The 27,753-nt window shown below is 46.6% G+C and overlaps 2 protein-coding genes across 3 annotated transcripts in view; one reads left to right on the top strand and one right to left on the bottom strand.

Annotated features, from left to right (window-relative positions):
• The window catches only part of LOC147099792 (ferritin heavy chain, oocyte isoform-like), a 346,456-nt gene that overhangs the window by 229,411 nt on the left and 89,292 nt on the right, over positions 1-27,753 (top strand). The window lies entirely within an intron of this gene.
• LOC147099797 (ferritin heavy chain, oocyte isoform-like) overlaps positions 13,797-27,753 on the bottom strand; it is a 15,375-nt gene continuing 1,418 nt past the window's right edge. The window contains exons 2-4 of the mRNA XM_085969165.1: positions 15,413-15,559; positions 14,904-15,029; positions 13,797-14,557 (exon numbers count right to left, since the gene is read on the bottom strand). Of these exons, the coding sequence (XP_085825291.1) occupies positions 14,405-14,557; positions 14,904-15,029; positions 15,413-15,559 (426 nt within the window). The 3' untranslated portion in view covers positions 13,797-14,404. The remainder of the gene's footprint in view (positions 14,558-14,903; positions 15,030-15,412; positions 15,560-27,753) is intronic.

Below are 27,753 nucleotides of genomic sequence, written 5' to 3'. Positions count from 1 at the left end.
CTGCTGTATACTGTAATACCAACAGTGACCACACCGGCATATAAGTGCTGTGGCAGAACTTATTGGGCAGATTCGCCCTGACCTTCGAATAGTAAAGTCCTGTTTAAGTTACTCTTGTAGTCTGTGTATTACTTCGCTATACAACCCACAGACTTTACAGTGGCGACGAGTTTGATCTTACCCTGCGGCATCAATACTTCTGAAGAAATAAACGAGTGTCGAGAAGAGGCACCCGCCCTCGTCGTTTTGCTGAGAGAAAACTCGAGTCTGCAGACCAAGAAAGGAGGAAGATTTCAAACACGAAGTCTTCCATCAGCAAAAGGCACGGATTGTCCCTTCTGCCACGGTGGTGAGTGAGCCGATCAACACGAGGAGCAAGTCGGCCACGGTGACTGTGAGTAAAGGGAAAATAGAAACAAATAAACGGAGGATAAGGGCGGTGCACTCGACCACGGTCGAGGGGGAAAGGAGCCGGACAGAAGTCAGGCCCAGAGGCGCTGAGACTGGGGCAGCGTGGAGCAGAAGCCGCGGTACAAGTGGGCCGGGGAGCGTCATGAGACGACTAGACCGCGACGGCGAAAAAGGCCGGACAAATACCGCGACCACGAGGCGCAGCGACCGGGATCGTAAGGCGCGGGAAGATATAAACATAAATAAGCCACGGAGAACTCAGCCACAGCCGGGGAGGAAAGCACCGGACTGCGAGAAGCTGGGAGGCGCGATTGGGGTGAAAAAGGCCAGACAGTGACTGAGGCCACGAAGCGCTGCGACCGGATCGTAAGGCGCGGGAAGAGATAAAAATAAATAAACCACGGAGAACGCAGCCGCAGCCGGGGAGGAAGCACCGGACTGCGAGAGGCTGGGAGGAGCGATTGGGTGAAAAAGGTCGGACAGTGACCGAGGCCACGAAGCGCTGCGACCGGGATCGTAAGGAGCGGGAAGAGATAAAATAAATAAATCGCGGAGAACTCAGCCGCAGCCGGGGAGGGAAGCACCGGACTGCGAGAGGGCTGGGAGGCGCGATTGAGAGCCGCGCGAGCGGGAGAGACATAGCCCGAGCGAGAGCCGCGCGAACGGGAGAGACAGAGCCCGAGAGAGAGCGAGCGAGAGCCGCGCGAGCGGGAGAGACAGAGCCCGAGGAAGACTGAGCGAGATCCAGCCCAGCGGCTGAAACTGTTCGCCGTCAACGGGTTGTACCCAGCACCGGAGAGACAGAGCCCGAGCGAGGGAGACTGAGCGAGATCCAGCCAGCGGCTGAGACCGTTCGCCGTCAACGGGTTGGACCCAGAGCCGGTTGCCCGGCCGAGAGAAGGGAACGCGCTGAAGCCGAAGCGCAGGCTGCGAACCCCGAAAGCCAGCGGCCGTCGCCCGAGGGAAAAGCTTACCCCTCCTGCCAGGGGAAGAAAAGCGGGAACCGCCATCTTGAAAGTGGGCGGGGAAAGAAGATAAGCGCGGAAAACCGCGGGAAGCCGCCAGTAGGCGGAGAAAAAGACAGAAGCGGGAAACGCCGTTTTGAAAGGGGCGGGGAAAGAAGATAAGCGCGGGGAAACCGCCATCTTGGAAAAAAAAAGAGTTAAAGAAATATTTCATTGTTGTTTATCAGGGAGGTGAAGATGCCTAAGCGTGGTAACATCAACGATTTCGATTCCGAGGTAGAAGATTGGGCCACGTATGTAGAACGCATTGAGATATATTGTGAGGCCAATAAAATAGAGGATGATGATAAAGCTATAACCTTGCTAAACTCGATGGGGGCGAAGACATACGGGCTATTGAAACATCTTCTAGCACCAGTTAAACCGGCGGATCAAACCTTCGATAATATTGTTGCTGTTCTGAAGGATCACTTGAACCCCACACCGCTGATGTTGGCGGAACGATTCAAATTTTATGCGAGAACGCAACGGAAAGAGGAAAGCAACGCGGAATACTTGGTCGAACTGCGTAGGCTAGCGAAATACTGCCAGTTTGGAGGAAATCTGACAGAGGCATTGCGAGACAAGTTCGTGTGCGGGTTGTCGAAGGAAGGAACGCAAAAGCGACTACTCGAAGAGAACGACCTTACACTGGATAGGGCTGTCCTTATTGCAGCATCACACGAAGCCGCAGCGAAAGGAACTGCGGAAATGCAGCTGAAGGCAGCGGTCCTCAGTGTGGATCAAATTACTTCGGGTGCAACGAAATGTTATCGTTGTGGGAAGACAACACATGACCAGAACCAATGCTGGTTTAAAAACCAGGACTGTAGGAAATGTGGCAAATTGGGTCACATAGACAAAGTATGCCGGTCAGGGAAGAAGACCAACAACCAAAAAAAAAGCCATCACAGGAAAAGTACAACAAAGTACACAAGGTGGTTGAGAAGAGTTCAGATGAACAGAATTCGGATTCAGACCCAAGCGGCCAGGAACTGGGTAGTCTGAGAATTCATAATGTGAGTAAGGAAGCTGACCTACAAACTATCTGGGTCATGCTAAAAATAGCCGGAGTCCAAGTGAGAATGGAATTGGACACTGGATCAGCCCTATCAGTCATAAATCGAAGGGATTACAACCGGCTATTCTCACATATACCCTTGAGAGATACCAAGTTCGTATTGCAGACATACACGGGGCATAAAGTATACCCCATGGGAAAGATAAGAGTCAAGGTGAGAGACAGGGGCAAAGAACACCCCGGAATGGACTTATACGTACTACCTGAGGGAGGACCACCACTTCTAGGACGGGAGTGGATCAAGAAAATAGACATGGAATGGCACTACCTCAAAGCAATAACGAGTGAGGACTCGGGGCAGACAATCAGCTCAGACTCTGAAACGGATGACGATAAGACCAGCCCAAGCATGAAAGACAAGTCTAAAATGAACTTGCTGACTAAGGTTGGTAGAACGAATGTGGGCATAAAGGCTTATGCTCCAGAGGAGAACAAAGTTTCAGAACAGAATTCCTCTGAACAACAACAACAACATAGCTTGACAGAGAATTCTGAGTCTGTTCAAGTTACAGACATATACATTACTGAGGAACATCGAGCTCGAACGCAAACTTATTTCAGATTACGACAGCAATTAGAACAATTGAATTGCCGTCTCGAGCAAGAGATGAAAGCAATGAAAAAGTTCTATGATACCGAATGGGAGAATCTGGAAAGACAACAGAAGCAGCTGGGGAAGAAAAGGGAGCAGGAGCACACAAACCGTCTGCACGAGGAGGCCAAACGAATCAAAGCTGATTCGGCTTCTGAAGGGGCGTGCTCCAATCCGGTGGAACAAGATGGGCCGCAACTGAAGGCGCTGGTTAGCAGGTTGCAGGCAGAAAAAGCTGAGTTGGTCGACATGACTTCCGAGCTCCTACTGAAGTTGGGTGCAGCATCACCGGACGATTCATTTGTGGAAATTCGAATGATGGGGGCTGCGGATGATGGCGAAGTAGAAGCAGCAAAGGAGCCCCAGGACAAGGTTCTAAACAGCCCTGCAGCTAATGGAAAAGGGATGAGGACAGAAGAGTTAACAGTCAGCCAACTCGTCCAGGGCAAGGTTATAAACAGCCCTGTAGTTAATGGAAAAGGGATGATGGCAGAAGAGTTAACAGTCAGCCAACTCATTCATATGCTGAGGGATAAAACTCTAAAATGGGAAAAACTTAAATACGAGCCTCAATCTTCAAAGGGAAGGGAGCTCTCAAAAGTCATTGGAAGAGCTGAGGTGGCAACCCAGACTGAGAAGTCTGCAGCAGAACAGCCCTTGGATGCCAAAAGTACGCTGACGCACGGCAATGTAGAACAACAGAATACTGAAACAGCTACTGCAGTAGAGGGATTGAATAGTCCGATCAATCAATCTCCGAATGAAGTTGAAGTATTGAAATCACAAATGAGGTCATTAGTAAAAGACTTGCAGGAAGCCCAGAAAAAGCGGGATGAATCTGAACGCATGATGAAGTCTCTTCAGGACAGATGTCGGGATTTGGAACAAAAGTCGGCTAACGTCCAGCTGGGTAAGGAGGAAATAGAAGACCCTCTCGCGGGCCTAGCTCAGGACGACACCGAATATTACCATGATCTGTTGAGTGACACTGAATATTACGAGGACCTGGTCTGCCCAGCTTGTGCCGAGAACTCCCAAAGTGCCGAAATCAGGATGAATCACTTAAAGTCTAAGGAACATAGGGAGATGGTGGCGTTACAGCTGACATCTGACAATGGAGCCCCGAGAGTCTCCAAGAAGCAAAAAAAGGAAAAGACGAAGCAGAAGATGATAACCATCTGAACCATTATTACCTCTACCCGATCACACACGTGGTCCCCCGAACGGAGCCAAATCAGTTGGAAAGTAGGAAAATTTCCCAAGGCAATCCAACTGTTTTTTGTTTGTTTTAAAAAGTCAGCAATGCTGGTTCAGAAGTGATGGAAGTAAAGCTGTTAAGTCTAGGGAAGGACTATGGGATGAGTCCCTCTAGCAAGGTGACCCGACTACACCACGGAGGCGTGGTCCGGACCGAGTCAAGAAGATCAGAGACTGAATCTGTGAACTGTTTCCCGCAGAGGCTGAATCTGCGAACTGTTTCCGCAGAGACTACCTCTGTGAACTGTTGTAACATGAAGTTGGATATGTTATGATGTTATGTTAATGGGGAATAAGTATGTTGTAAGCTAAAAAGGGAGGATTGTAGTGTATGTAACTGTTCTACCTTTAAGAGAACTATTGTATGTAACCGTCCACCTTTAAGAGAACTGTTTTAGGTGTGGCACTACTTTATCCTGGCTGCTGTATACTGTAATACCGACGGTGACCACACCGGTATATAAGTGCTGTGGCAGAATTTATTGGGCAGATTCGCCCTGACCTTCGAATAGTAAAGTCCTGTTTAAGTTACTCTTGTAGTCTGTGTATTACTTCGCTATACAACCCACAGACTTTACAGAAACATTTCTGAGCGACAGGATAAATCTTCATTTAGAAAGACACAGATTAATCAGGGACAGTCAGCATGGATATGTTAAGGGAAGGTCATGTCTGACTAACTTCATTGAATTGTTTGAGGAGGTAACAAGGAGGGTCGATGAGAGTAGTGCGTTTGTTGTAGTCTATATGGATTTTAGCAAGGCTTTTGATAAGGTCCTGCAAGGCAGACTGGTCACAAAAGTAAAAGCCCATGAGATCCAAGGCAAAGGGGCAAGTTGGATCCAAAATTGGCTCAGAGGCAGGAAACAAAGGGTAATGGTCGAAGGGTGTTTTCGTGACTGGAAGGCTGTTTCCAGTGGGGCTCCGCAGGGCTCAGTAATGGGTCCTTTGCTTTTTGTGGTATATATCAATGATTTAGACTTGAATGTAGGAAGTATGATTAAGAAGTTTGCAGATGATACAAAAATTGGCTGTGTGGTTGATAATGAAGAAAGCTGAAGACTGCAGGAAGATATCAATGGACTGGTCAGGTGGGCAGAACAGTGGCAAATGGAATTCAATGTGGAGAAGTGTGAGGTCATGCATTTGTGGAGGGCTAACAAGGCAAGGGTTAAATGGTAGGACACTGAGAAGTGCAGAAGATCAGAGGGACCTTGGAGTGCATGTCCACAGATCTCTGAAGTTAGCTGGACAGGTAGATAAGGTGGTTAAGAAGGCATACGGGATACTTGCTTTATTAGCCGAGGCATAGAATATAAGAGCAGGGAGGTTATGCTTGAAATGTATAAAACACTAGTTAGGCCGCAGCTAGAGTACTGCGTGCAGTTCTGGTCACCACATTACAGGAAGGATGTGATTGCACTAGAGAGGGTACAGAGGAGATTTACGAGGATGTTGCCTGGGCTGAAGAATTTTAGCTATGAGGAAAGATTGGATAGGCTGGGTTGTCCTATTTATCTCTCAAATAAAAACAGAAAATGCCGGAGACACTCGGCAGGCCAGGCAGCGTCTGTGAAGAGAGAAACAGAGTCAGCGTTTCAGGTCGATGACCTTTCGTCAGAACTGGAAAAAAGCCGGAAATGGAACAGATTCTTAAGCAAGTGAAGAGGCTGGGAATGGGGGGAGGGAGGAAAGAACAAAAGGGACGGTCTGTGATAGGATGGAAGGCAGGAGAGATTAAGAGACATTGAGAGATATTCAAGGCAAAGGGAGATGGTAATGGGACAGGTTAAGAAACAAAGGATGGCTCTAGATGAAGTGTAAATTGTGCTTTCTTTTAATATTAATCCCTCAACCAACATAACAAAAACAGATGATCCAGTCATTATCACATTGTTGTTTGTGGGAGCTTGCTGTGTGCAAATTGGCTGCTATGCTTCGTACATTACAACAGTGACTACACTTCAAAAAGTACTTCATGGGCTGTCAAGTGCTTTGAGACATCCGGTGGTCGTGAAAGGCGCTATAGAAATTCAAGTCTTTCTTTTCCCTAGTCTCATTCTTTTGTATTTTCCCACATTATATGCCATTTTCCACCCACCTATCCCGATCCCTTTGTATTTGTAGGTCCGCCTCACCCCCATTATTAGATTCATGCCAGCTTTAAATGATGGTTAACTGCGTATGTGTGTTTTTGTAATGTTTTAAATATCACCTTTTGCACGAGTACATTCCATGTATTTGACATGTACTGGGGTAAGTCTGGTCTATCCGCCAGGGAAAGGATGTTTGAGTTAAGCTGACGGGATTGGGGGGATTGCAGGAAGAGAGAGGCAATCACTGGGTGTACTCTTTTTGAGCAACCCATAAACAAACAGACTGTAACTAAACTCAAAACAATAAGTGAAACTTAACAAATTAAATTGAAATTTGGTTGCCGGGGGGGGTGACGATGCACTCCTGTCCCCGCGGTGCCCACTGGTCGCAGGAGGCCTCAAGCGTGCCGGGGACACTACGTGCTCCATCTCCAGGGCCACCCGGGCACGAAGAGACAGGCAGGCGGGCCGAACGACCCCCTGCTGTCTGGACCCAGTTGCTGGCAATCACTGTGTGTAGTGCTGGTTGTGTAGATATTGTCCCACTTGTGAAAAGAGACTATCTGGTATAGACTTGTTTCAGTGATTAATCTCTCGCTGTTTGACTGTCCAGGAGGAAAGTACAAATGCAAAGAGGCGAGGAGACTGTTGAATCTTCTCTGGTGGAATAGTAAGTCCAGTAAATCATTGAGATGAGAGTTACTGGCGTTTCCCTAAATCTGGCGAGGGAAGGACAGTGCTGGGATTCCGTGGATACCTCGTGCTCCCGCTAGGATCAAAACACTGTGGGATCAACAGCAAAGAACAGGCTAAGAAAGTGCATCAAAGGTGGAATACTATTGAATTAAAGATGAAGTAAGGAAAAGTGGGACTAGTGGACTGACACGTGTTCATGTGATACAGGCATGTTGAGAATAACCTTGGATTTTCACCCAAGGTAGGTCAAAACTCAAAGCTCTAACACTGTGACCAAGTCTCTAATTGGTTATCCTCCATTCTCCAACTCTCCATTAGGCTTAGAAGTGGCAGCTTTGGCAGTTGGAACCTAGTCCAGTGTGGTTCTCGGCCAATGGGACTCCATGAAGAGAGTGTTCATCTCCCCCCCACCCCACCCACCCCCACAAATTTTCTTCAAGAAAGGAATCGCATAAAGGCCAGTTGGAACTCCGATTTGAATTAGGACAATGCCGCTAGACTAGATTGGGTGTTTAAACAAATTGTCTGCAACTTAAAACATCAAATGAAACTTAATTAAAATTTGGTTGTTGGGCGTGATGATGCACTCCAGTCCCGACCAGTCATGGAAGGGCTCGAGCGCGCTAGCAGACACCGCGTGCTCCATCTCCAGGGAGAACCGGGCACAAATATGGCCACAGAAGAGAGGAAGGCAGGTGAGCCGAAGAACTCCCTCGACCGCCCGCTGCTTGGACCAGTTAATGGCCTTTTTGGGAAGGCCCAGGAACAGTCCTACGAGGAGGTGCTCCAATCTGCCTGCTCCCTCCACACCGGGTGACCGAAGATCAAGAGCGTGGGACTGAAGTGCAGCCAAAAATTGAGCAGCCCCTTCAAATAATGAAAGAGGGGCTGCAACCTCTCGCATTCTGTGTAAACACAGCCCAGTGTAGCTCTTGTCTGAAGACAACCAAATGTTAATCAGAAAATAAGCAACCACTCAAATTTACAAGGAGACAAAATCCAGTCCAATGTTGAACAGTTTATTTATAGTTAGTGACAGTCTCACAGCTCTTTGTACAAAGTCACACAACCCATCCCTGAAGGACAGGGTCTCCCCCACAATTATACAAACACAAGTACTGAACACAATAAGCTTCAGTCACTCTCCCCCAGGCTGTGCTTGTCAAACAAGTACTCTCCCATGCCATTCTCAGGGGCTCCCAGTCTCTTCAAGTTGGTGATGTGATCTCCAAGCTTCTTGATCATCTTCACTTGCTCATCCAAGTAGTGGGTCTCCAGGAAGTCACACAACTGAAAGAAAGAAACAAAGTGAAACTAGTTATGGCCAGTAGCAGATATCAAGGAACATGATCTCCCCCCCAACCACTCCCCCAACCCTAGAGTTGGGATTTTAATCCTCTTGGACTGGAGGATAGTCAAGTGGTGTAATTGAGATGATGTAAATTTGCTCCAATGAACCAGTAATTCCTGTACAATAGATGCTAAGAACACCAACAGCTTTATTCTCAATGTCCACATTAGGCCAACTGTCCAGTCCTCTCCCCAACCCCACTTAAGGACCCAGGAGAGACACCAACACAAAACGATTGGGCATGGGGAATATTGAATAGGCTCAAGGACAGCAAGGTTCCACCACCTCCAACATACCCAAAAACCCACATTAAGAACTTACATGAGGGTCGGTGTGCCCAGTGGAGAGTTTGTGCAGATCCAGCAGACTCTGGTTGACATTCTTCTCCATCTGTAGAGCTCTCTGCATCGCCTCCAGACCATTGCTCCACTCATCCTGCTCTGGTTTCTGAAGGGGAGAGTCACAGTTCACTTACAATGAATTAAACAAAAATACACAAGACAGCACAAGGAAAACAGGGGTGAAATGCAGCCAGAATTCCATGTTACCATGAACCAATGTGTCACAGGAATATAGAATTACTGCATTAAGCCACCAGAACCATGGAATCAAATTGGAACCAATTGCTTTAGAAAGTATTGGAAACAAGGGGATCCCAACAGAAGGCCACTCATTTATTGAATCCAACCTTGATGTCCTCCAAGATGATTCGGCCTCCACGCCGATTCTGGAATTTCATCAGTTTCTCAGCATCCTCGTGTTTCTCATGTGACTGCTCCTTGAGGAACTCGGCAAAGTGACGCAGGGCAACATCATCCCGGTCAAAGTAATAGGACTGTGGAGAGAATTTTAAACAGCTTCATCAGACCTAGATCTTCAAATACAATGCAAGATTATTATGTTTATCTAGTTAGAGAGTTCTTAATCTTGCAAAAAGAGATATAAAAAAAGATAGGAGCAGTAGTAGGCCATTCGGCCCCTCGAGCATGTTCCGCCATTTAATGAGATCATGGCTGATCATCCAAATTCAGTACCCTGTCCCTGCTTTCTCCCCATATCCCTTCAGCCTCAAGATGCCATTGGTTAACTAGCAAAATACAATTCACTTATCTGAACATGTTGGACAGCTTCTCCTCCCAATAAAAAAACCAGGATGAAAGATTCAACTAGCAAAAAACACAAACTATAAACTAATGTTGAGGATTATATTTCATGTCCAGTCAAACTAAACTCTACTGCTGGGTAAGTAGCACCTCCTCTACTTCCTGTCATTCAGATGAGATGTTAAACAGAGGCCCTGTCTGTTCTCAGGTGGATGTGAAAGATCTCAAGGCACTACTTCAGAGAACAGGGGAGTTCTCTCCAGTTTCCCAGGACAATATTTATCCCTCAACCAACACCACTAAAACAGATGATCTGATCATTCTCATTGTTTGTGGGAGCTTACTGTGCACAAATTGGCTGCTGCATTTCCCACATAACAGGTGGCTGCAAAGCACTTTGGGAGGTAGTCAAAAGGCACTATATAAATGCTTATTTTTCCAAATCTAAACTAACATTGGGCATGGAAGGAGAAACTTCCTCAATTCCAGTAGTTTTACACTACAATGTAGTGCAAAAGATCTAGGCTCAGTGAACAAGACTTCAACACCAGGATTCCCAGGACTTCACTTCCAGTTAAAGAGAAAGCCAGTGAGGACCTGCCAACATGTCACTCACTACAGTCACCCCACTGAAACTGAACTTTGTTTCATGTCAACAAGCACCAACAGTCACTTGACTAGGTTTGTGTTCTTCTGTTACAAACTCAGGCAGCAGCTGAGCTAGTTCCATATATTAAACCTGGTCAACAGAGTGCAGCTGCTACAAGGAGCAAGCCATTAACTCAACAAGATCACCCTGAAGTACTCACTGCCCAAAGATTGCTTCCCCAGGTAAGGAAGTCAAGAGAAATATAGTTTAAAACCAGTTCATGGAACTGCAGAATTTCCAACTTTTCAGAATACAGCAACAAGGAATACAAGACCCACCATGGAGAGATAAACATAGGAGGAATAGAGCTCCATGTTGATCTGCTTGTTGACAGCATCCTCACAGTCCTTGTGGTAGTTCTGACACACTTGGGAGGCCATCTTCACTATTATCTGTTATACTATTACTGCTCACTATCACCTAGACAATTCAAGAACTGACTCTTTTTAACCCAAGCTCTTGTATTTATACTGGTGGGGCAGCCTGCATTCAAACAAGGAATGACATCACCAATGATGATTGACAATCGCTGAGAGCCAATCAGGAATCTTTCCTGAATCCAGGCACCAATTAACAAAGGAGAGGGGGTGTGGGGGAGGAGGGTGAGAGACCCAGAGCCAATCAGAGCTATGGAAAACCGGCAGGTTTGGGAGATCAGTCTCGGTGATGTCACTGCTTTTGGGGTCCTTGACCTTCTTCAAATCGGAAAGTCTCTCGTTGTTTGATGCTCTCATTTGAATTAAATGACAATTTGCTGCTTTCGAAAAGCTCAAGGTGCTGAGAATCATCCTTCGCTATCGATGTATTTTCCTACAATTGTTCCTTCGTCGTCGCTGGGTCAAAATCCTGGAACTCCCTCCCTAACAGCATTGTGGGAGTACCTTCACCGCACGGGCTGCAGCGGTTCAAGAAGGCGGCTCACCACCACCTTCTCCAGGGAGACTCGCGCCGGGCAATAAATTCTGGCCGTTGACAGCGACGCCCACATCCCATGAATTAATATTCAAAAAATGGAATAAATTGATTGGAAACACCTTTGTGTGTTATGGAACCTACACCAGAGTATTATTCATTCACATTTTCAGATTCTGTAGAACCGGGACCCATGAGGCTTGACTTTCCATTAAATATTTCTCCCCATCACACAATCCCTTCGGATGTAAAGACAGGAATTTCTCACAGAAAAACAGGGGTGTATTTTCTAGCCCGTCACTCGGGGAGCTGCTACCAGGGCTGTACTTCTTTGTCGTCAGACTGTAGGAAATGTATCGGCACGGAGCGGGGTGAACATCGACCTCATAGATTTTGTGAGATGCAAACAGTTACCATTAGTGCCGTTCTGACCTCAGTGCGGGGAGTGATTGCAGCCGAACCGCACCCGAGTTCAACATGTTAAGTTGGTATAGAACCTCGGTTAGACTACACTTGGAGTACGGTGCACGGTTCTGGTCTCCATAGAATCATAGAATAGTGCAGCACAGAAGGAGGCCATTCGGCCCATCGAGTCTGTCCCGGCTCGTTCAAAGAGCAATCCAGTTAGTCCCACTCCCCCGCTCTTTCCCCAGGAACCTGGAATTTTTTCTACTTCAAGTATTTATCCAATTCCCTTTTGAAGGCCACTGTTGAATCTGTATCCACCGCCCCATCCGGCAGCGCATTCCCAATCCTAACCACTCCTTGTGTAACAACGTTTTTCCTCCTGTCGCCTCTGGTTCTTTTGCGAATCATCTTAAATCTGTGTCCTCTGGTTATCGACCCTTCAGCCATTGGAAACAGTTTCTCTTTATTTACTCTATCGAAACCCTTCATGATTTTAAACACCTCTATCAAATCTCCCCTTAGCCTTCTCTGCTCTAAGGAGAATATTACAAAAAGGATATAGAGGCACTGGAGGAGGTGCACATTTGATTTACAAGAATGACAGCAGAACTGAGAGGTTATATCGATCAGGAATGACTGAACAGGCTGGGGCTCTTTTCTCTAGAAATAAGAAGGCTGAAGGGTGACCTAATAGAGGTCTTTAAAATGATGAAGGTGTTTTGATAAGGTAGATGGAGAGAAAATGCTTTCACTTGTGGTCTTTTGTGGTTGCACAATTTATCTGCAGCTTAAGAAAATGTCAAATAAAGTTTATCAACTTAAATTAAAGTAACATCAGCCAGGGATCAGTTGTCCCTCCTTTTGGTTGTACAATTTATCTGCAAATTTAAGGAAAACGTCAAATAAGGCTTATCAACTTAGATTAGAATGACATCGGCCGGGGTGACGATGCACTCCAGTCCCCGCGGCGCCCACCGGTCTCGGAAGGCCTCGAGCGTGCCGGCGGACACCGCGTGCTCCATCTCCAGGGCCACCCAGGCGCGAACATAGCCGCGGAACGGAGGCAGGCAATGCTTTCGCTTGTGGGGGAGTCCAAAACTCAGGGCCATAAATATAAGATAGTCACTAATAAATCTAACAGGGGATTCAGGAGCAACTTCTTCAGTGGTTAGAATGTGGAACTCGCTACCACATGGAGTAGTTGAGGCGAAGAGCAGAGATGAATTTAAGGTGAAGTTTGGTAAGAAAGGAATAGAAGAATATGCTGATCGGATTAGATGAAGAAGGGCGGGAGGAGGCTCGTGTGGAGCATAAACCCTGGCACGGAGCAGTCGGGCCGAATGGCCTGTTTCTGTGCTGTAAATTGGATGTAATTCTTAAAACACGGGCGCCTGTAAAGTTTTTCACATCGAGTGAGCTGAAGACTTTGTTTTGTCTGAAACATGAAGCCATCAAACCCGTCAGCACGCAAACCCATCCCGACTCGTAGAATTGCGGCTCATCGTCGTGTGAAATGTGGGGAACTCAGATACCCCAGAAATGCCTCCGATAGATGCAAAGACATCAACGTGGAATGGCTGAAGACGGCAATTTCATTGCACCCGCTGCAGTTCTCAGCTAAGTTCCTAAATTAGCGTGTAAACACTGGCGTGTTGCAGCTTCAGCATCAACGGTTGAATCCATTCCTGGGGGTGAAGGACACAAATGGAGATGCAGTAGGATTTGGAAAGGATGATTGCTATTTGGTGCGAACTGCACAATGGGCCTGAATACCAATCAATACATTTATGGAGGAGCTGCTGGTATTGGGTTTATACATTGATGGAACAGGCAGGGAGGGGGGAAAAGAGTTTCAGGAGAAGTATCTATTTAACTTGGGGGTTGTACTTTGTTCATTTAATGAAATACATTTACTCCTTCCAGAAGGATTATATTTTGTGGGAATACAGTTCCACATGGATTCCTCATCCTTCAATACCTTACCCAAGACCATGAGTGTTGGCAGGCTGGTCAACCATGGTGGGGGAGGAGAGGGGTCCCAGAACAAAGCCCAATAGGGTATTCACACTTTCCTAGTAAGATATCTTTGGAATTCTCTACCCCAGAGCACTGTGGATGCTGAATCATTGCCCTTCGTCTGCAACACAAGATTGAAGTATTTGCAAGAAATACATACAATTGAATGGAGATCTTTCAACCGGTGTCTGAATATCCAAGTTAAATATAGTAAAATTAACGCAGCAAAAAAATTCATATGACTGTTCCCATTGGCAGAAGGTTCAAGAACCAGAGGCCACCAATTGAAGGTGATTGGCAGGAGGCCCAAAGGCAACATGAGGAAAAACATTTTTATGCAGGGAGTGGTTAGGATCTAGAATGCACTACCCGAGGGTGGTGGAGGCTGATTCAATCGTGGCTTTCAAAAAAGGGAACTAGAAAATACCAGAAAGAAAAAAATTGCAGGACTACAGGAAGAAAGGGTGGGGGAGTGGGATGAGCTGAAATGCTCCTGCAGAGAGCCGGTACGGGCTCGACGGGCCGAATGGCCTCCTGTGCTATAACCATTCTATGACCAAATCCCATGACAACACTGCTGCACAGCCCAGTGTAATACAGGAAATGTCACCAAGTTATGCTAACTGGAACAAAAACTACTAAAATTTACAAAGAGTCAAAATCCAGTCCAATATTGAACAGTTTATTTACAGTTAGTGACATTTCACATTAAGAGCCCAGGTCTCTCAGCTCTTGTACAAAGTCACAAGCCATCATTCCCTACAGGACAGGAGTCTCACACACAATTATAAATACAAGTACTAAACACAATAGGCTTCATCCCTGCAGTCACTCTTCCCCCAGGGTGTGCTTATCAAACAGGTACTCTCCCATGCCATTCTCAGGGGCTCCCAGTCTCTTCAAGTTGGTGATGTGATCGCCAAGCTTCTTGATCATCTTCACTTGCTCATCCAAGTAGTGGGTCTCCAGGAAGTCACACAACTGGAAAAAGAGGGAAACTAGTTATGTCCAGCAGCAGATTTCAAGGAACATCCTAGCTTCCCCGAGAGTTTAATCCTCTTGGACTGCAGGATAGTCTAGTGGTGCAATTGAGATTAATGGAATTACTGCATCATTAGATTAAACTTCCTGCACAATAGGGGCATAGATCCTAGAATCACTGGGACACATTTACTAGTCAATGTCCACAGTAGGCCAAGCTCCCACCAATCAAAAACCTAAAAAGCACCAACACAAAGCTATTGGGCATAGAGATCTTTTGAATAGGCTCAAGGTTCCACCACCTCCAACTTAACAAAATGCCCACATTACAGCATCAAGAACTTACATGAGGGTCAGTCCTCTCAGTGGAGAGTTTGTGCAGATCCAGCAGACTCTGGTTGACATTCTCCTCCAGCTGCAGAGCTCTCTGCATCGCCTCCAGTCCATTGCTCCACTCATCCTGCTCTGGTTTCTGGAAAGGGAAATACAGACAGTTCACTGTACAATGGATTAAACAAACAAGTATTGAAGGAAATTAGGGGTGCAAATGTCTACTGTTACCATGAATCAATGTGTTAACAGAAAATAGAACTACTGCATTAAGCCAACACAACTCCCGGAGTCAAATAACAGATGTATTGAAGGGGAAGCTAGATAAGTACTAGGGAGAGGTGTATAAAAGAATATGCAGATAGGGTTAGATGACACACGGTGGGAACTGGTTCGTGGAGTATAAACTCTGTCATGGACCGACTTGGCCCGTGTTATAAATTGGAACCAATTGCTTTGGAAAGTATTTGGAACCCCTTGGACTGATTGTCTCAGACAGAAGGTCACTCGTTTATTGAGCCAAACCTTGATGTCCGCCAAGATGATTCGGCCTCCACGCCGATTCTGGAATTTCATCAGTTTCTCCGCGTGCTCCCGTTCCTCGTGTGACTGCTCCTTGAAGAACTCGGCAAAGTGACGCAGGGCAACATCATCCCGGTCAAAGTAATAGGACTATGGAGAGATCAGAAAAGTCGTTGTGTATCTCATAGCAGACCCATCATGGGTATTGTACATAAAGCCAACCTGGATTTTGCTTTCTTTCAAAGGGTTCAAGTCTCACTGAACTTGTTGTACATTAGCACAGGCCTACTTACTTCACTAACCTGGTAGAGTGGACAGTCTGACCCCTAGCAATAGGGAAACTGGCCAATGGAAATGGCAAAAAAAAAAGAGGCAACATGAGCAAACTCAAGTGCATGAACTGCCTGAAAGGGTGGTGGGAGCAGATTAAATAGTAACTTACAATTATTGGCCCAGAGCTATTGCCAAGGGGCATTAGAAGCAAACCCATTAAAGTCTAGTCACAGTGCACAGTTCATGTAGTACATCAAAGAGGAGACACTGGTCTGAGTCTTACTGGCTACATTCATCCCATGGAACTAAAATTACCACAAGCAGCATTAATTTGGCACCTTCAACACTAATCAAGGCATTTCAGAGGAGAACCAGATACCAAGGAATAAAGGTTCATAAACCTTCAGAATTTGAAGTGCTTGGTCAAGGTCAAGAAGTAGGAAAGCAGAGAAGCTAAGGGAGAGTTCCCGAGTAGGGTGAAAGTGGCTGACGGATTTACCACCAGTACGGCAAAGGGAGTTAGAGAAAAGACAGAAGGGCACAAACTGATACTTAAAACTAGGAGATTAAGAATATTAGGAACAGGAGTTGGCCATTCAGCCACTCAAGCCAGCTCCACCATTCAATTTGATCATAGCTGACCTGTAGCTTTACTCCATCCCCCTCGAGACCCTTACCCAACAAAACCATCTGTCTTGAAAGCTCCAATTGTCCCAGCATCCACAGCTAGGGGGCGGGAGGAGAAAGCAGGTAAAGAAAGTGTTCCAGATTTCCACCACCCTTGTGAAAAAGTACCTCCTGACTTCCCTCCTAAATGGGCTACTTCTAATTTTAAGATTACATCCCCTCATTGCAAAAGCAAAAGTAGGGAAAGGCCATGGAGTGATTTAGAAGTGAGGATAACAATTCTGATTTACACACTTTGAATGCAGAGTGTATTCCAAATATAAACTTCAACACCACACTCACAAGAGCCCAGGAAAGAGAATCATTAACATACTCAGAATATGGTTCAGTTACTGCAAGGACCAGAGAGGCAGTTTTTTAATTAATGCACAAGATGATTAATTAATATAATGCAATTTTAGCTCTAAAAATGAATTTACTGTGCATAGATTGAGGGGTGGGCTAGATACAGCACAGAATTTAGTAAAGTAACATTACATAGACTCCACTATGAAGTGGTCAGAAATACAAGACTCACCATGGAAAGATAAACATAGGAGGAATAGAGCTCCATGTTGATCTGCTTGTTGACAGCATCCTCACAGTCCTTGTGGTAGTTCTGACGCACTTGAGAAGCCATCCTAATTATTATTTATTGCTAAATCTAAACTTTGTTGAAGTAAGAAGCTGGGATTTAACCAACCCCCCAAACTCCGAGTATTTATACTGCTGGATAATCCAGGGCGTGACCGCCTAGGTGATGAGTGACATTCCTCAATACCCAATCAGAAGTGGCAGCCTCTCTCTCAGAGCACCAATCAAGTAAAGGGAGGAGGGGGAGATGACACCCAGAGCCAATCATGACTTTGAAAAATGAGTGTCATTGGCTGACAAGGCAATAAGGATCCCAAAGGAAGGGGACACTAGCGTAGTGGTAAATTTAGTGAACTAATTAATCCGGAGGATTTGACTGATGATCTGAGTTCAAATCCATCCACGGCTGTTGGGGAATTTAAATTTATAGAAAAAAAAATAAGGATCCCAATCGCCCTGACTTTCCTCAAACACAGTTCGAATATCTGGAATCACAGGCTTATCTTTAGGCTAATCAATTGGGACGATTAAATCATCAATCAGAAACATTTAAACCATAAGTGCCCCCCTTTTTAAAGGGGCACAAACAATAAGTTCCAAATTATGACAAAACTGACATAAAAACTTTAAAAATTATAATTGAGTTCCCTGGATCCACTCCGCACTCCAGTCCCTCTGGTGCCCACCGGTTAGGGAAATCCTCAAAGGGAACCATCAGACACTGCGTGCTCCCTCTTCAGGGACACCCAGGCATTGGTTGTAGCCACGGAAGAGAGGTGGGCAGCCGGAGCGAACACCCCCCCCCGCATCGACCGCGCTCTGCCTGGACCAGTTGAGGGCCACCTTGCCCAGGTTAATTGAATCCTCCGTTGTTTGCGAGTCAGTGTCTTTTGAATAGTTCTGCGTGGTTCAGTGGGTTGGTCATTTTCAGGTATCTGCGGGTTTGAGGGAACATCCAAACTGATCAGTGAGTCTGCAAAGCGGGTCAGGAGAATGGAAAGTGCGTGTGATGAATGTGACAAACACAAGTGCTCAGAAGTAAGAGAGGAAATAGCAGAGGCTCTGACCATCATTTTCCAATCTTCTCTGGCTTCAGGTGTGGTGCCAGAGGACTGGAGGACTGCTAATGTGGTACCGTTGTTTAAAAAGGGAGAAAGGGATAGGCCGAATAATTACAGGCCAGTCAGCCTAACCTCAGTGGTGGGAAAATTATTGGAAACATTTCTGAGCGACAGGATAAATCTTCATTTAGAAAGACACGGATTAATCAGTGACAGTCAGCATGGATTTGTTAAGGGAAGGTCGTGTCTGACTAACTTGATTGAATTTTTTGAGGAGGTAACCAGGAGGGTGAATGAGGGTAGTGCATTTGATGCAATGTAAATGGATTTTAGCAAGGTTTTTGATAATGTCCTGCAAGGCAGACTGGTCACGAAAGTTAAAGCCCATGGGATCCAAGGCAAAGGGGCAAGTTGGATCCAGAATTGGCTCAGAGGCAGGAAACAAAGGGTAATGGTCGAAGGGTGTTTTTGTGACTGGAAGGCTGTTTCCAGTGGGGCTCCGCAGGGCTCAGTACTGGGTCCTTTGCTTTTTGTGGTATATATCAATGATTTAGACTTGGATGTAGGAAGTATGATTAAGAAGGTTGCAGATGATACAAAAATTGGCTGTGTGGTTGATAATGGAGAAAGCTGAAGACTGCAGGAAGATATCAATGGACTGGTCAGGTGGGCAGAACAGTGGCAAAAGGAATTCAATCTGGAGAAGTGTGAGGTCATGCATTTGTGGAGGGCTAACAAGGCAAGGGTTAAATGGTAGGACACTGAGAAGTGCAGAAGATCAGAGGGACCTTGGAGTGCATGTCCACAGATCTCTGAAGTTAGCTGGACAGGTAGATAAGGTGGTTAAGAAGGCATACGGGATACTTGCCTTTATTAGCTGAGGCATAGAATATAAGAGCAGGGAGGTTATGCTTGAAATGTATAAAACACTGGTTAGGCCGCAGCTAGAGTACTGCGTGCAGTCCTGGTCACCACATTACAGGAAGGATGTGATTGCACTGGAGAGGGTACAGAGGAGATTTACGAGGATGTTGCCTGGGCTGAAGAATTTTAGCTATGAGGAAAGATTGGATAGGCTGGGTTGTCCTATTTATCCCTCAAATAAAAACAGAAAATGCCGGAGACACTCGGCAGGTCAGGCAGCGTCTGTGAAGAGAGAAACAGAGTCAACGTTTCAGGTCGATGACCTTTCGTCAGAACTGGAAAAAAGCCGGAAATGGAACAGATTCTTAAGCAAGTGAAGAGGTTGGGAAAGGGGGGAAAAGAACAAAAGGGACGGTCTGTGATAGGATGGACGGCAGGAGAGATTAAGAGACATTCTTTTGTATTTTCCCACATTAAATGCCATTTTCCACCCACCTATCCCGATCCCTTTGTATTTGTAGGTCCGCCTCACCCCCATTATTAGATTCATGCCAGCTTTAAATGATGGTTAACTGTGTATGTGTGTTTTTTGTAATGTTTTAAATATGACCTTTTGCACGAGTACATTCCATGTATTTGACATGTACTGGGGTAAGTCTGGTCTATCCGCCGGGGAAAGGATGTTTGAGTTAAGCTGACGGGATTGGGGGGATTGCAGGAAGAGAGAGGCAATCACTGTGTGTACTCTTTTTGAGCAACCCATAAACAAAGAGACTAACTAAACTCAAAACATTAAGTGAAACTTAACAAATTAAGTTGAAATTTGGTTGCTGGGTGATGAATCACTCCAGTCCCCACGGGGCCCACCGGTCGCAGGAGGCCTCGAGCGTGCCGGGTTCACCGCGTGCTCCATCTCCAAGGACACCCGGGCACGAACGTGGCCACGGAAGAGCGGCAGTCAGTCGGCCGAACGACCCTCTGCTGCCTGGACCCAGTTGCTGGCAATCACTGTGTGTAGTGTTGGTTGTGTAGACTTTGTCCCACTGATGTGAAGAGACTATCTGTTATAGACTTGTTTTAGTGATTAATCTCTCTTGATGTTTGACTGTCGAGAAGGAAAGTACAAATGGAAAGAGGCGAGGAGACTGGTGAATCTTCTCTGGTGGAACAGGAAGTCCAGTAAATCATTCTGAGATGAGAGTTACTGAGGTTTCCCTCAATCTGGTCAGGGTAGGACGGTGCTGGGGTTCCATGGATACCTTGTGTTCCTGTTTGGACCACAACACTGTGGGATCAACAGGAAGGAACAGGCTAAGAAAGCACATCAAAGGTCTAACACTATTGAATGAAAGATGAAGTAAGGAAAAGTGGGACTAGTGGACTGACACACGTGTTCATGTGATACAGGTATGTTGAGAATAACCTCAGATTTTCACCCAAGGTCAAAACTCAGATAAAGCTCTAACACTGTGACCACGTCTCTAATTGTTTATCCTATAGTTACCTTGCTCTATTCTCCAACTCTCCATTAGGCTTAGAAGTGGCAGCTTTAGCCGTAGGAACCTAGTGCAGTGTGGTTCTAAGCCAATGGGACTCCATGAAGAGAGTATTGTTCTTCACCCCCTCCCCACCAACAGAAATGATCTTCACCAAGAAAAGAATCCCATAAAGGCCAGTTGGAACTCCCAGATTTGAATTAGGACAATTCTACTAGACTAGATTGGGTGTTTAACCAAATTGTCTGCAACTTAAAACATCAAATGAAACTTAAAATTTGGTTGCTGGGGTCGATGATGCATTCCAGTCGCTGCGGAGCCTACCCGTCACAGAAGGGCTCGAGCATGCTGGCCGACACCGCGTGCTCCATCTCCAGGGAGAACCAGGCGCAAACATGGCCACGGAAGACAGGCAGGCAAGCGGGCCGAACAACACTCAACCGCCCGCTGCTTGGACCAGTTAATGGCCTTTTTGGGAAGGCCCAGGAGCAGTCCTCCGAGAAGGTCCTCTCATCTGCCTGCTCCCTCCACACTGGGTGACCGAAGATCAGGAGCGTGGGACTGAAGTGCAACCCAAAATTGAGCAGCTCCTTTCACATAATGAATGAAAGGAGGACTGCCACCTCACATTCTGTGTAAACACAGCCCAGTGTACTCTTTTAGTTTGGACCAACAACAAATTTGACTGTAAATTAACAAAAGTTCAACTAAAACATAAATCAAATTAAAATTTGGTTTTCCGGGTTGACGAGGCACTCCAGTCCCCGCGGCGCCCACCGGTCGCGGAAATACTCAAGCGTGCCGGCGGACACCGCGTGCTCCATCTCCAGGGCCACTTGGGCGCAAACATGGCCGCGGAAGAGAGGCAGGCAATCCGGCTGAACGACCCCCCGGACCAATTGATGGCTTTTTTTAGCCAGGCCCACAAGGGTGACCGTAGATCAGGAGCGTGGGACTGAAGTGCAACCAAAAATCAAGGAGCAGCCTCTTCAGGTAATGAAAGAGGGGCTGCAACCTCTCACATTCTATGTAAACGTGAAACACGGACTCCTCCAGGCCGCAAAAAATGCAGGCGGCCTGGGAGTCCGTGAACCTATTTAAAACCATATTGCACGGGACCGCTCCGTGCAACACCCTCCAGGCCAAGTCCCCGATGGAACAAGGGAGGACTCCCGCGTAGAGAGCCCTCCATTGGGGACCTCCGCCACCGCCGGTCAGCAAGACGCCACGCCAAGGCGTGTCCGGATGGCAGACGCAGACGGCAAAGTGGTGTCTGCGCAGGAGCAGCCCGTACAGGAAACTCCTCCGCACGGAATGAAAAGGCACGGAGGGTCTTTCCTCGAGACGGCGCAAGTTGTGAGGAGCCGGTTTCCGAGGGGAGTTTCGGGGCCGGGCGCCGATTAGGAACTCCGTCCGAACGGGGGCAAGCTCGGACGGGATCGCCCCACGTGCTCAAGCCGCCTCGATACACCTAGTGGAGCCGGGGCCCAGTGCCACTTTCACCGACTCAATGGCTTGGACCACGAGCCGGACGTTGGCCCAGGACAGGCGCCGCGCCAGCTCCTCCAGCGCCATCCAGCCCGCTCCTCCGCCATCGAGCAGATCCCCGACTCTGGTCACCTTGCCAGGCACAGCCCTGCGCTCCGCCAGCCACCCGAACCCACGGTCGTGAAGGTGCGGATTCCTGAGCAACGGCACCCGAAGGAGAGCCGCTGCTCCTGAGGGGCGGGGGAGGAAAAAAAAAGAGCTCCGCCTGGAAGCGACGTAGTTCCAAACCCATAGCAGTTCCTGGTAGAAGACAGGCAGCTCCCGCAGGCTGGCACGCATGCCGCCCACTTTCACAAACAGGAGCTGCGTGGCGTAATTGAGGCCGCGCAGCTGGTGGAAGAAATACGTCGCCAACGCACACCATCTCAGAGGACACAGCCCAGCGTAGCTCTTGTCTGAAGACAACCAAATGTTATCAGAAAATAAGCAACCACTCAAATTTACAAGGAGACAAAATCCAGTCCAATGTTGGACAGTTTATTTAGTGTTAGTGACAGTTGATATTACAGAGCCCAGGTCTCACAGCTCTTTGTACAAAGTCACACAACCCATCATTCCCTGAAGGACAGGGTCTCCCACACAATTATATAAACACGAGTACTGAACACACTAAGCTTCAGTCACTCTCCCCCAGGGTGTGCTTGTCAAACAAGTACTCTCCCATGCCATTCTCAGGGGCTCCCAGTCTCTTCAAGTTGGTGATGTGATCTCCAAGCTTCTTGATTATCTTCACTTGCTCATCCAAGTAGTGGGTCTCCAGGAAGTCACACAACTGAAAAGAAACAAAAAGTGAAACTAGTTATGGCCAGTAGCAGATATCAAGGAACATCCAAGCTCCCCCCACTTCCTCTAGAGTTGGGATTTTAATCCTCTTGGACTGGAGGATAGTCAAGTGGTGTAATTGAGATGATGTAAATTTGCTCAAATGATCTAGTAATTCCTGTACAATAGATGCTTAGATCCTGGAACCACTGCGACACACTTATTCTCAATGTCCACATAAGGCCAACTGTCCCATCCTCACCCCAACCCCCTTAAGAACCCAGGAGACACCCCAACACAAAGCGATTGGGCATGTAGATTGTTGAATCGGCTCAAGGACAGCAAGGTTCCACCACCTCCAACATACCCAAAAACCCAACAAGCACTTACATGAGGGTCAGTGCTCCCAGTGGAGAGTTTGTGCAGATCCAGCAGACTCTGGTTGACATTCTTCTCCATCTGCAGAGCTCTCTGCATCACCTCCAGACCATTGCTCCACTCATCCTGCTCTGGTTTCTGAAGGTGAAAGTCACAGTTCACTTACAATGAATTAAACAAAAAAGACACAAGACAGCACAAGGAAAACAGGGGTGAAAAGCAGCCAGAAATCCATGTTACCATGAACCAATGTGTCACAGGAATATAGAATGACAGCATTAAGCCACTAGAACCATGGATTCAAATTGGAACTAATTGCTTTAGAAAGTATTGGAAACAAGGGGAACCCAACAGAAGGCCACTCATTTATTGAATCCAACCTTGACGTCCTCCAAGATGATTCGGCCTCCACGCCGATTCTGGAATTTCATCAGTTTCTCAGCATCCTCGTGTTTCTCATGTGACTGCTCCTTGAGGAACTCTGCAAAGTGACGCAGGGCAACATCATCCCGGTCAAAGTAATAGGACTGTGGAGAGAATTTTAAACAGCTTCATCAGACCTAGATCTTCATATACAATGCAAGATTATATTTACCCCTAGTTAGCTAGTGAGTTCTTAATCTTGCAAAAATAGATAGAACCATAGAAGATAGGAGCAGTAGTAGGCCATTCGGCCCCTTGAGCCTGTTCCAACGTTTAGTGAGATCATGGCTGATCATCCAAACAAGTACCCTGTCCCTGGCTTCTCCCTTGATCCTGAAGATACCATTGGTTAACTAACAAAATGCAATTCACTTCACTAATCTGAACATGTTGGCCAGCTTCTCCTCCCAAGAACCAGGATGAAACAGTCAACCAACAAATATAAACTATAAACTACAGTTCAGGATTATATTTCATGACCAGTCAAACTAAACTCTACTGCTGGATAAGTAGTCCCTCCTCTACTTCCTGTCATTCAGATGAGATGTTAAACAGAGGCCCTGTTTGTCCTCAGGTGGATGTGAAAGATCTCAAGGCACTACTTCAGAGAACAGGGGAGTTCTCTCCAGATTCCCAGGCCAATATTTATCCCTCAACCAAAACAGATGATCTGATGAGTCTCATTGTTTGTGCAAGCTTACTGTGCACAAATTGGCTGCTGCATTTCCCACATAACAGGTGGCTTCATTGACTACCTCCCAAAGTGCCTTGTAGCCAAAGAGATCTAGGCACAGTGAACAAGGCTTCAACACCAGGATTCCCAGAACTTCACTTCCAGTTAAAGAGAAAGCTAGTGAGGACCTGCCATCATGTCACTCACTACAGTCACCCCACTGAAACTGAACTTTGTTTCATATCAACAAGCACCAACAGTCACTTGACTAGGTTTGTGTTCTTCTGTTACAAACTCAGGCAGCAGCTGAGCTAGTTCCATATATTAAACCTGCTCAACAGAGTGCAGCTGCTACAAGGAGCAGGCCATCAACACAACAAGCTCACCCTGAAGTACTCACTGCTCAAACATTGCTTCCCCAGGTAAGGAAGTCAAGAGAAATATAGTTGAAAGCCAGTTCATGGAACTACAGAATGTCCAGCTTTTAAGAATACAGCAACAAGGAATACAAGACTCACCATGGAAAGATAAACATAGGAGGAATAGAGCTCCATGTTAATTTGCTTGTTGACAGCATCCTCACAGTCCTTGTGGTAGTTCTGACGTACTTGGGAGGCCATCTTCACTATTTCCTGTTATACTATTACTGCTCACTAGCACCTAGAAAGTTCAAAAACTAACCCTTTCTAACTCAAGCTCTTGTATTTATACTACTGGGACAGCCTGCATTCAAACAAGGAATGACATCACCAATGACGATTGACAATCCCTGAGAGCCAATCAGGAATCTTTCCTGAATCCAGGCACCAATTAACAAAGGAGAGGGGGTGTGGGGGAGGAGGGGGTGAGACCCAGGGCCAATCAGAGCTATGGAAAACCGGCAGGTTTGGGAGATCAGTCTCGGTGATGTCACTGCTTTTGGGTTCCTTGACCTCCTTCAAATCGGAAAGTCTCTCGTTGTTTGATGCTCTCATTTGAATTAAATGACAATTTGCTGCTTTTCAAAAGCTCAAGGTGCTGAGAATCATCCTTCGCTATCGATGAATTTTCCTACAATCGTTCCTTCATCGTCGCTGGGTCAAAATCCTGGAACTCACTGCCTAACAGCATTGTGGGAGTACCTTCACCGCACGGAGTTCAAGAAGGCGGCTCACCCCCACCTTCTCCAGTGCGACTCGCGCCGAGCAATACATTCTGGCCGTTGACAGCGACGCCCACATCCCGTGAATTAATATTCTAAAAATGGAATAAATTGATTGGAAACATCTTTGTGTGTTATGGAACATACACCAGAGTATTATTCATTTCACATTTTCAGATTCTGTAGAACCGGGACCCATGAGGCTTGACTTTCCATTAAATATTTCTCCCCATCACACAATCCCTTCGGATGTAAAGACAGAAATTTCTCTTCCAGAAAAAACAGGCAAGTTCCCGATGGCGGGGAGTCCAGAACCAGGGGTCACAGTCTAAGGATAAGTGGGAAGCCATTTAGGACTGAGATGAGGAGGAATTTCTTCACCCAGAGAGTGGTGAACCTGTGACATTCTCTGCCACACAGGGCAGTTGAGGAAAATTCATTAAATATATTCAAGAAGGATTTGAATATATTTCTTGAGGCTAAAGGGATATGGGGAGAAAGCAGGGACAGGGTACTGAATTTGGATGATCAGCCACGATCTCATTAAATGGCTGAACAGGCTCGAGTTGCCGAATGGCCGACTGATGCTCCAATCTTCTATGTTTCTCTGTGTATTTTCCAGCCCGTCACTCGGGGAGCTGCTACCAGGGCTGTGCTTCTTTGTAGTCAGACTGTAGGAAATGTATCGGCACGGAGCGGGGTGAACGTCGACCTCATAGATTTTGTGAGATGCAAACAGTTACCATTAGTGCCGTTCTGACCTCAGTGCGGGGAGTGCTTGCAGCCGAACCGCACCCGAGTTCAACGTGTTAAATTGGTATAGAACCTCGGTTAGACTACACTTGGAGTACGGTGCACGGTTCTGGTCTCCATAGAATCATAGAATAGTGCAGCACAGAAGGAGGCCATTCGGCCCATCGAGTCTGTCCCGGCTCGTTCAAAGAGCAATCCAGTTAGTCCCACTCCCCCGCTCTTTCCCCAGGAACCTGGAACTTTTTTCTGCTTCAAGTATTTATCCAATTCCCTTTTGAAGGCCACTATTGAATCTGTATCCACCACCCCATCAGGCAGCGCATTCCCAATCCTAACCACTCCTTGTGTAACAACGTTTTTCCTCCTGTCGCCTCTGGTTCTTTTGCTAATCATCTTAAATCTGTGTCCTCTGGTTATCGACCCTTCAGCCATTGGAAACAGTTTCTCTTTATTTACTCTATCGAAACCCTTCATGATTTTAAACGCCTCTATCAAATCTCCTCTTAGCCTTTTCTGCTCTAAGGAGAATATTACAAAAAGGATATAGAGGCACTGGAGAAGGTGCACATTTGATTTACAAGGATGATAGCAGAACTGAGAGGTTATATCGATCAGGAATGACTGAACAAGCTGGGGCTCTTTTCTCTAGAAATAAGAAGGCTGAAGGGTGACCTAATGGAGGTCTTTAAAATTATGAAGGTGTTTTGATAAGGTAGATGGAAAGAAAATGCTTTCACTTGTGGGGGAGTCCAGAACTGAGGGCCATAAATATAAGATAGTCACTAATAAATCTAACAGGGGATTCAGGAGCAACTTCTTCAGTGGTGAGAATGTGGAACTCGCTACCACATAGGAGTAGTTGAGGCGAAGAGCAGAGATGCATTTAAGGGGAAGTTTGGTAAGAAGGGAATAGAAGGATATGCTGATCGGATTAGATGAAGAAGGGCGGGAGGAGGCTCGTGTGGAGCATAAACACGGGCACGGAGCAGTCGGGCCGAATGGCCAGTTTCTGTGCTGTAAATTCGATGTCATTCTTAAAACACGGGCACCTGTAAAGTTTTTCACATCGAGTGAGCTGAAGACTTTGTTTTGTCTGAAACATGAAGCCATGAAACCCGTCAGCACGCAAACCCATCCCGACTCGTAGAATTGCGGCTCATCATCGTGTGAAATGTGGGGACTCAGATACCCCAGAAATGCCTCCGATAGATGCAAAGACATCAGCGTGGAATGGCTGAAGACGGCAATTTCATTGCACCTGCTGCAGTTCTCAGCGAAGTTCCTAAATTAACGTGTAAACACTGGCGTGTTGCAGCTGCAGCATCATCAACGGATGAATCCATTCCTGGGGGTGAAGGACACAAATGGAGATGCAGTCGGATTTGGAAAGGATGATTGCTATTTGGTATGAACTGCACAATGGGCCTGAATACCAATCAATACATTTATGGAGGAGCTGCCGGTATTGGGTTTATACATTGATGGAACAGGCAGGGAGGGGGAAGAGAGTTTCAGGAGAAGTATCTATTTAACTTGGGGGTTTTACTTTGTGTATTTAATGAAATACATTTACTCGTTCCAGAAGGACTATATTTTGTGGGAATACAGTTCCGCACGTATTCCTCGTCCTTCAATACCTTACCCAAGACCATGAGTGTTGGCAGGTTAGTCAAACAGCGTGGGGGAGGGGGAAGGAGAGTGGTCCCAGAACA

Source organism: Somniosus microcephalus, chromosome 28, assembly GCF_052327205.1.
Source record: "Somniosus microcephalus isolate GS21.2 chromosome 28, FLI_Smic_1.0, whole genome shotgun sequence".
Lineage (NCBI taxonomy): Eukaryota > Metazoa > Chordata > Chondrichthyes > Squaliformes > Somniosidae > Somniosus > Somniosus microcephalus.
Note: the sequence above shows the minus strand (reverse complement) of the source record. Positions and strands in the feature narration are given on the sequence as shown.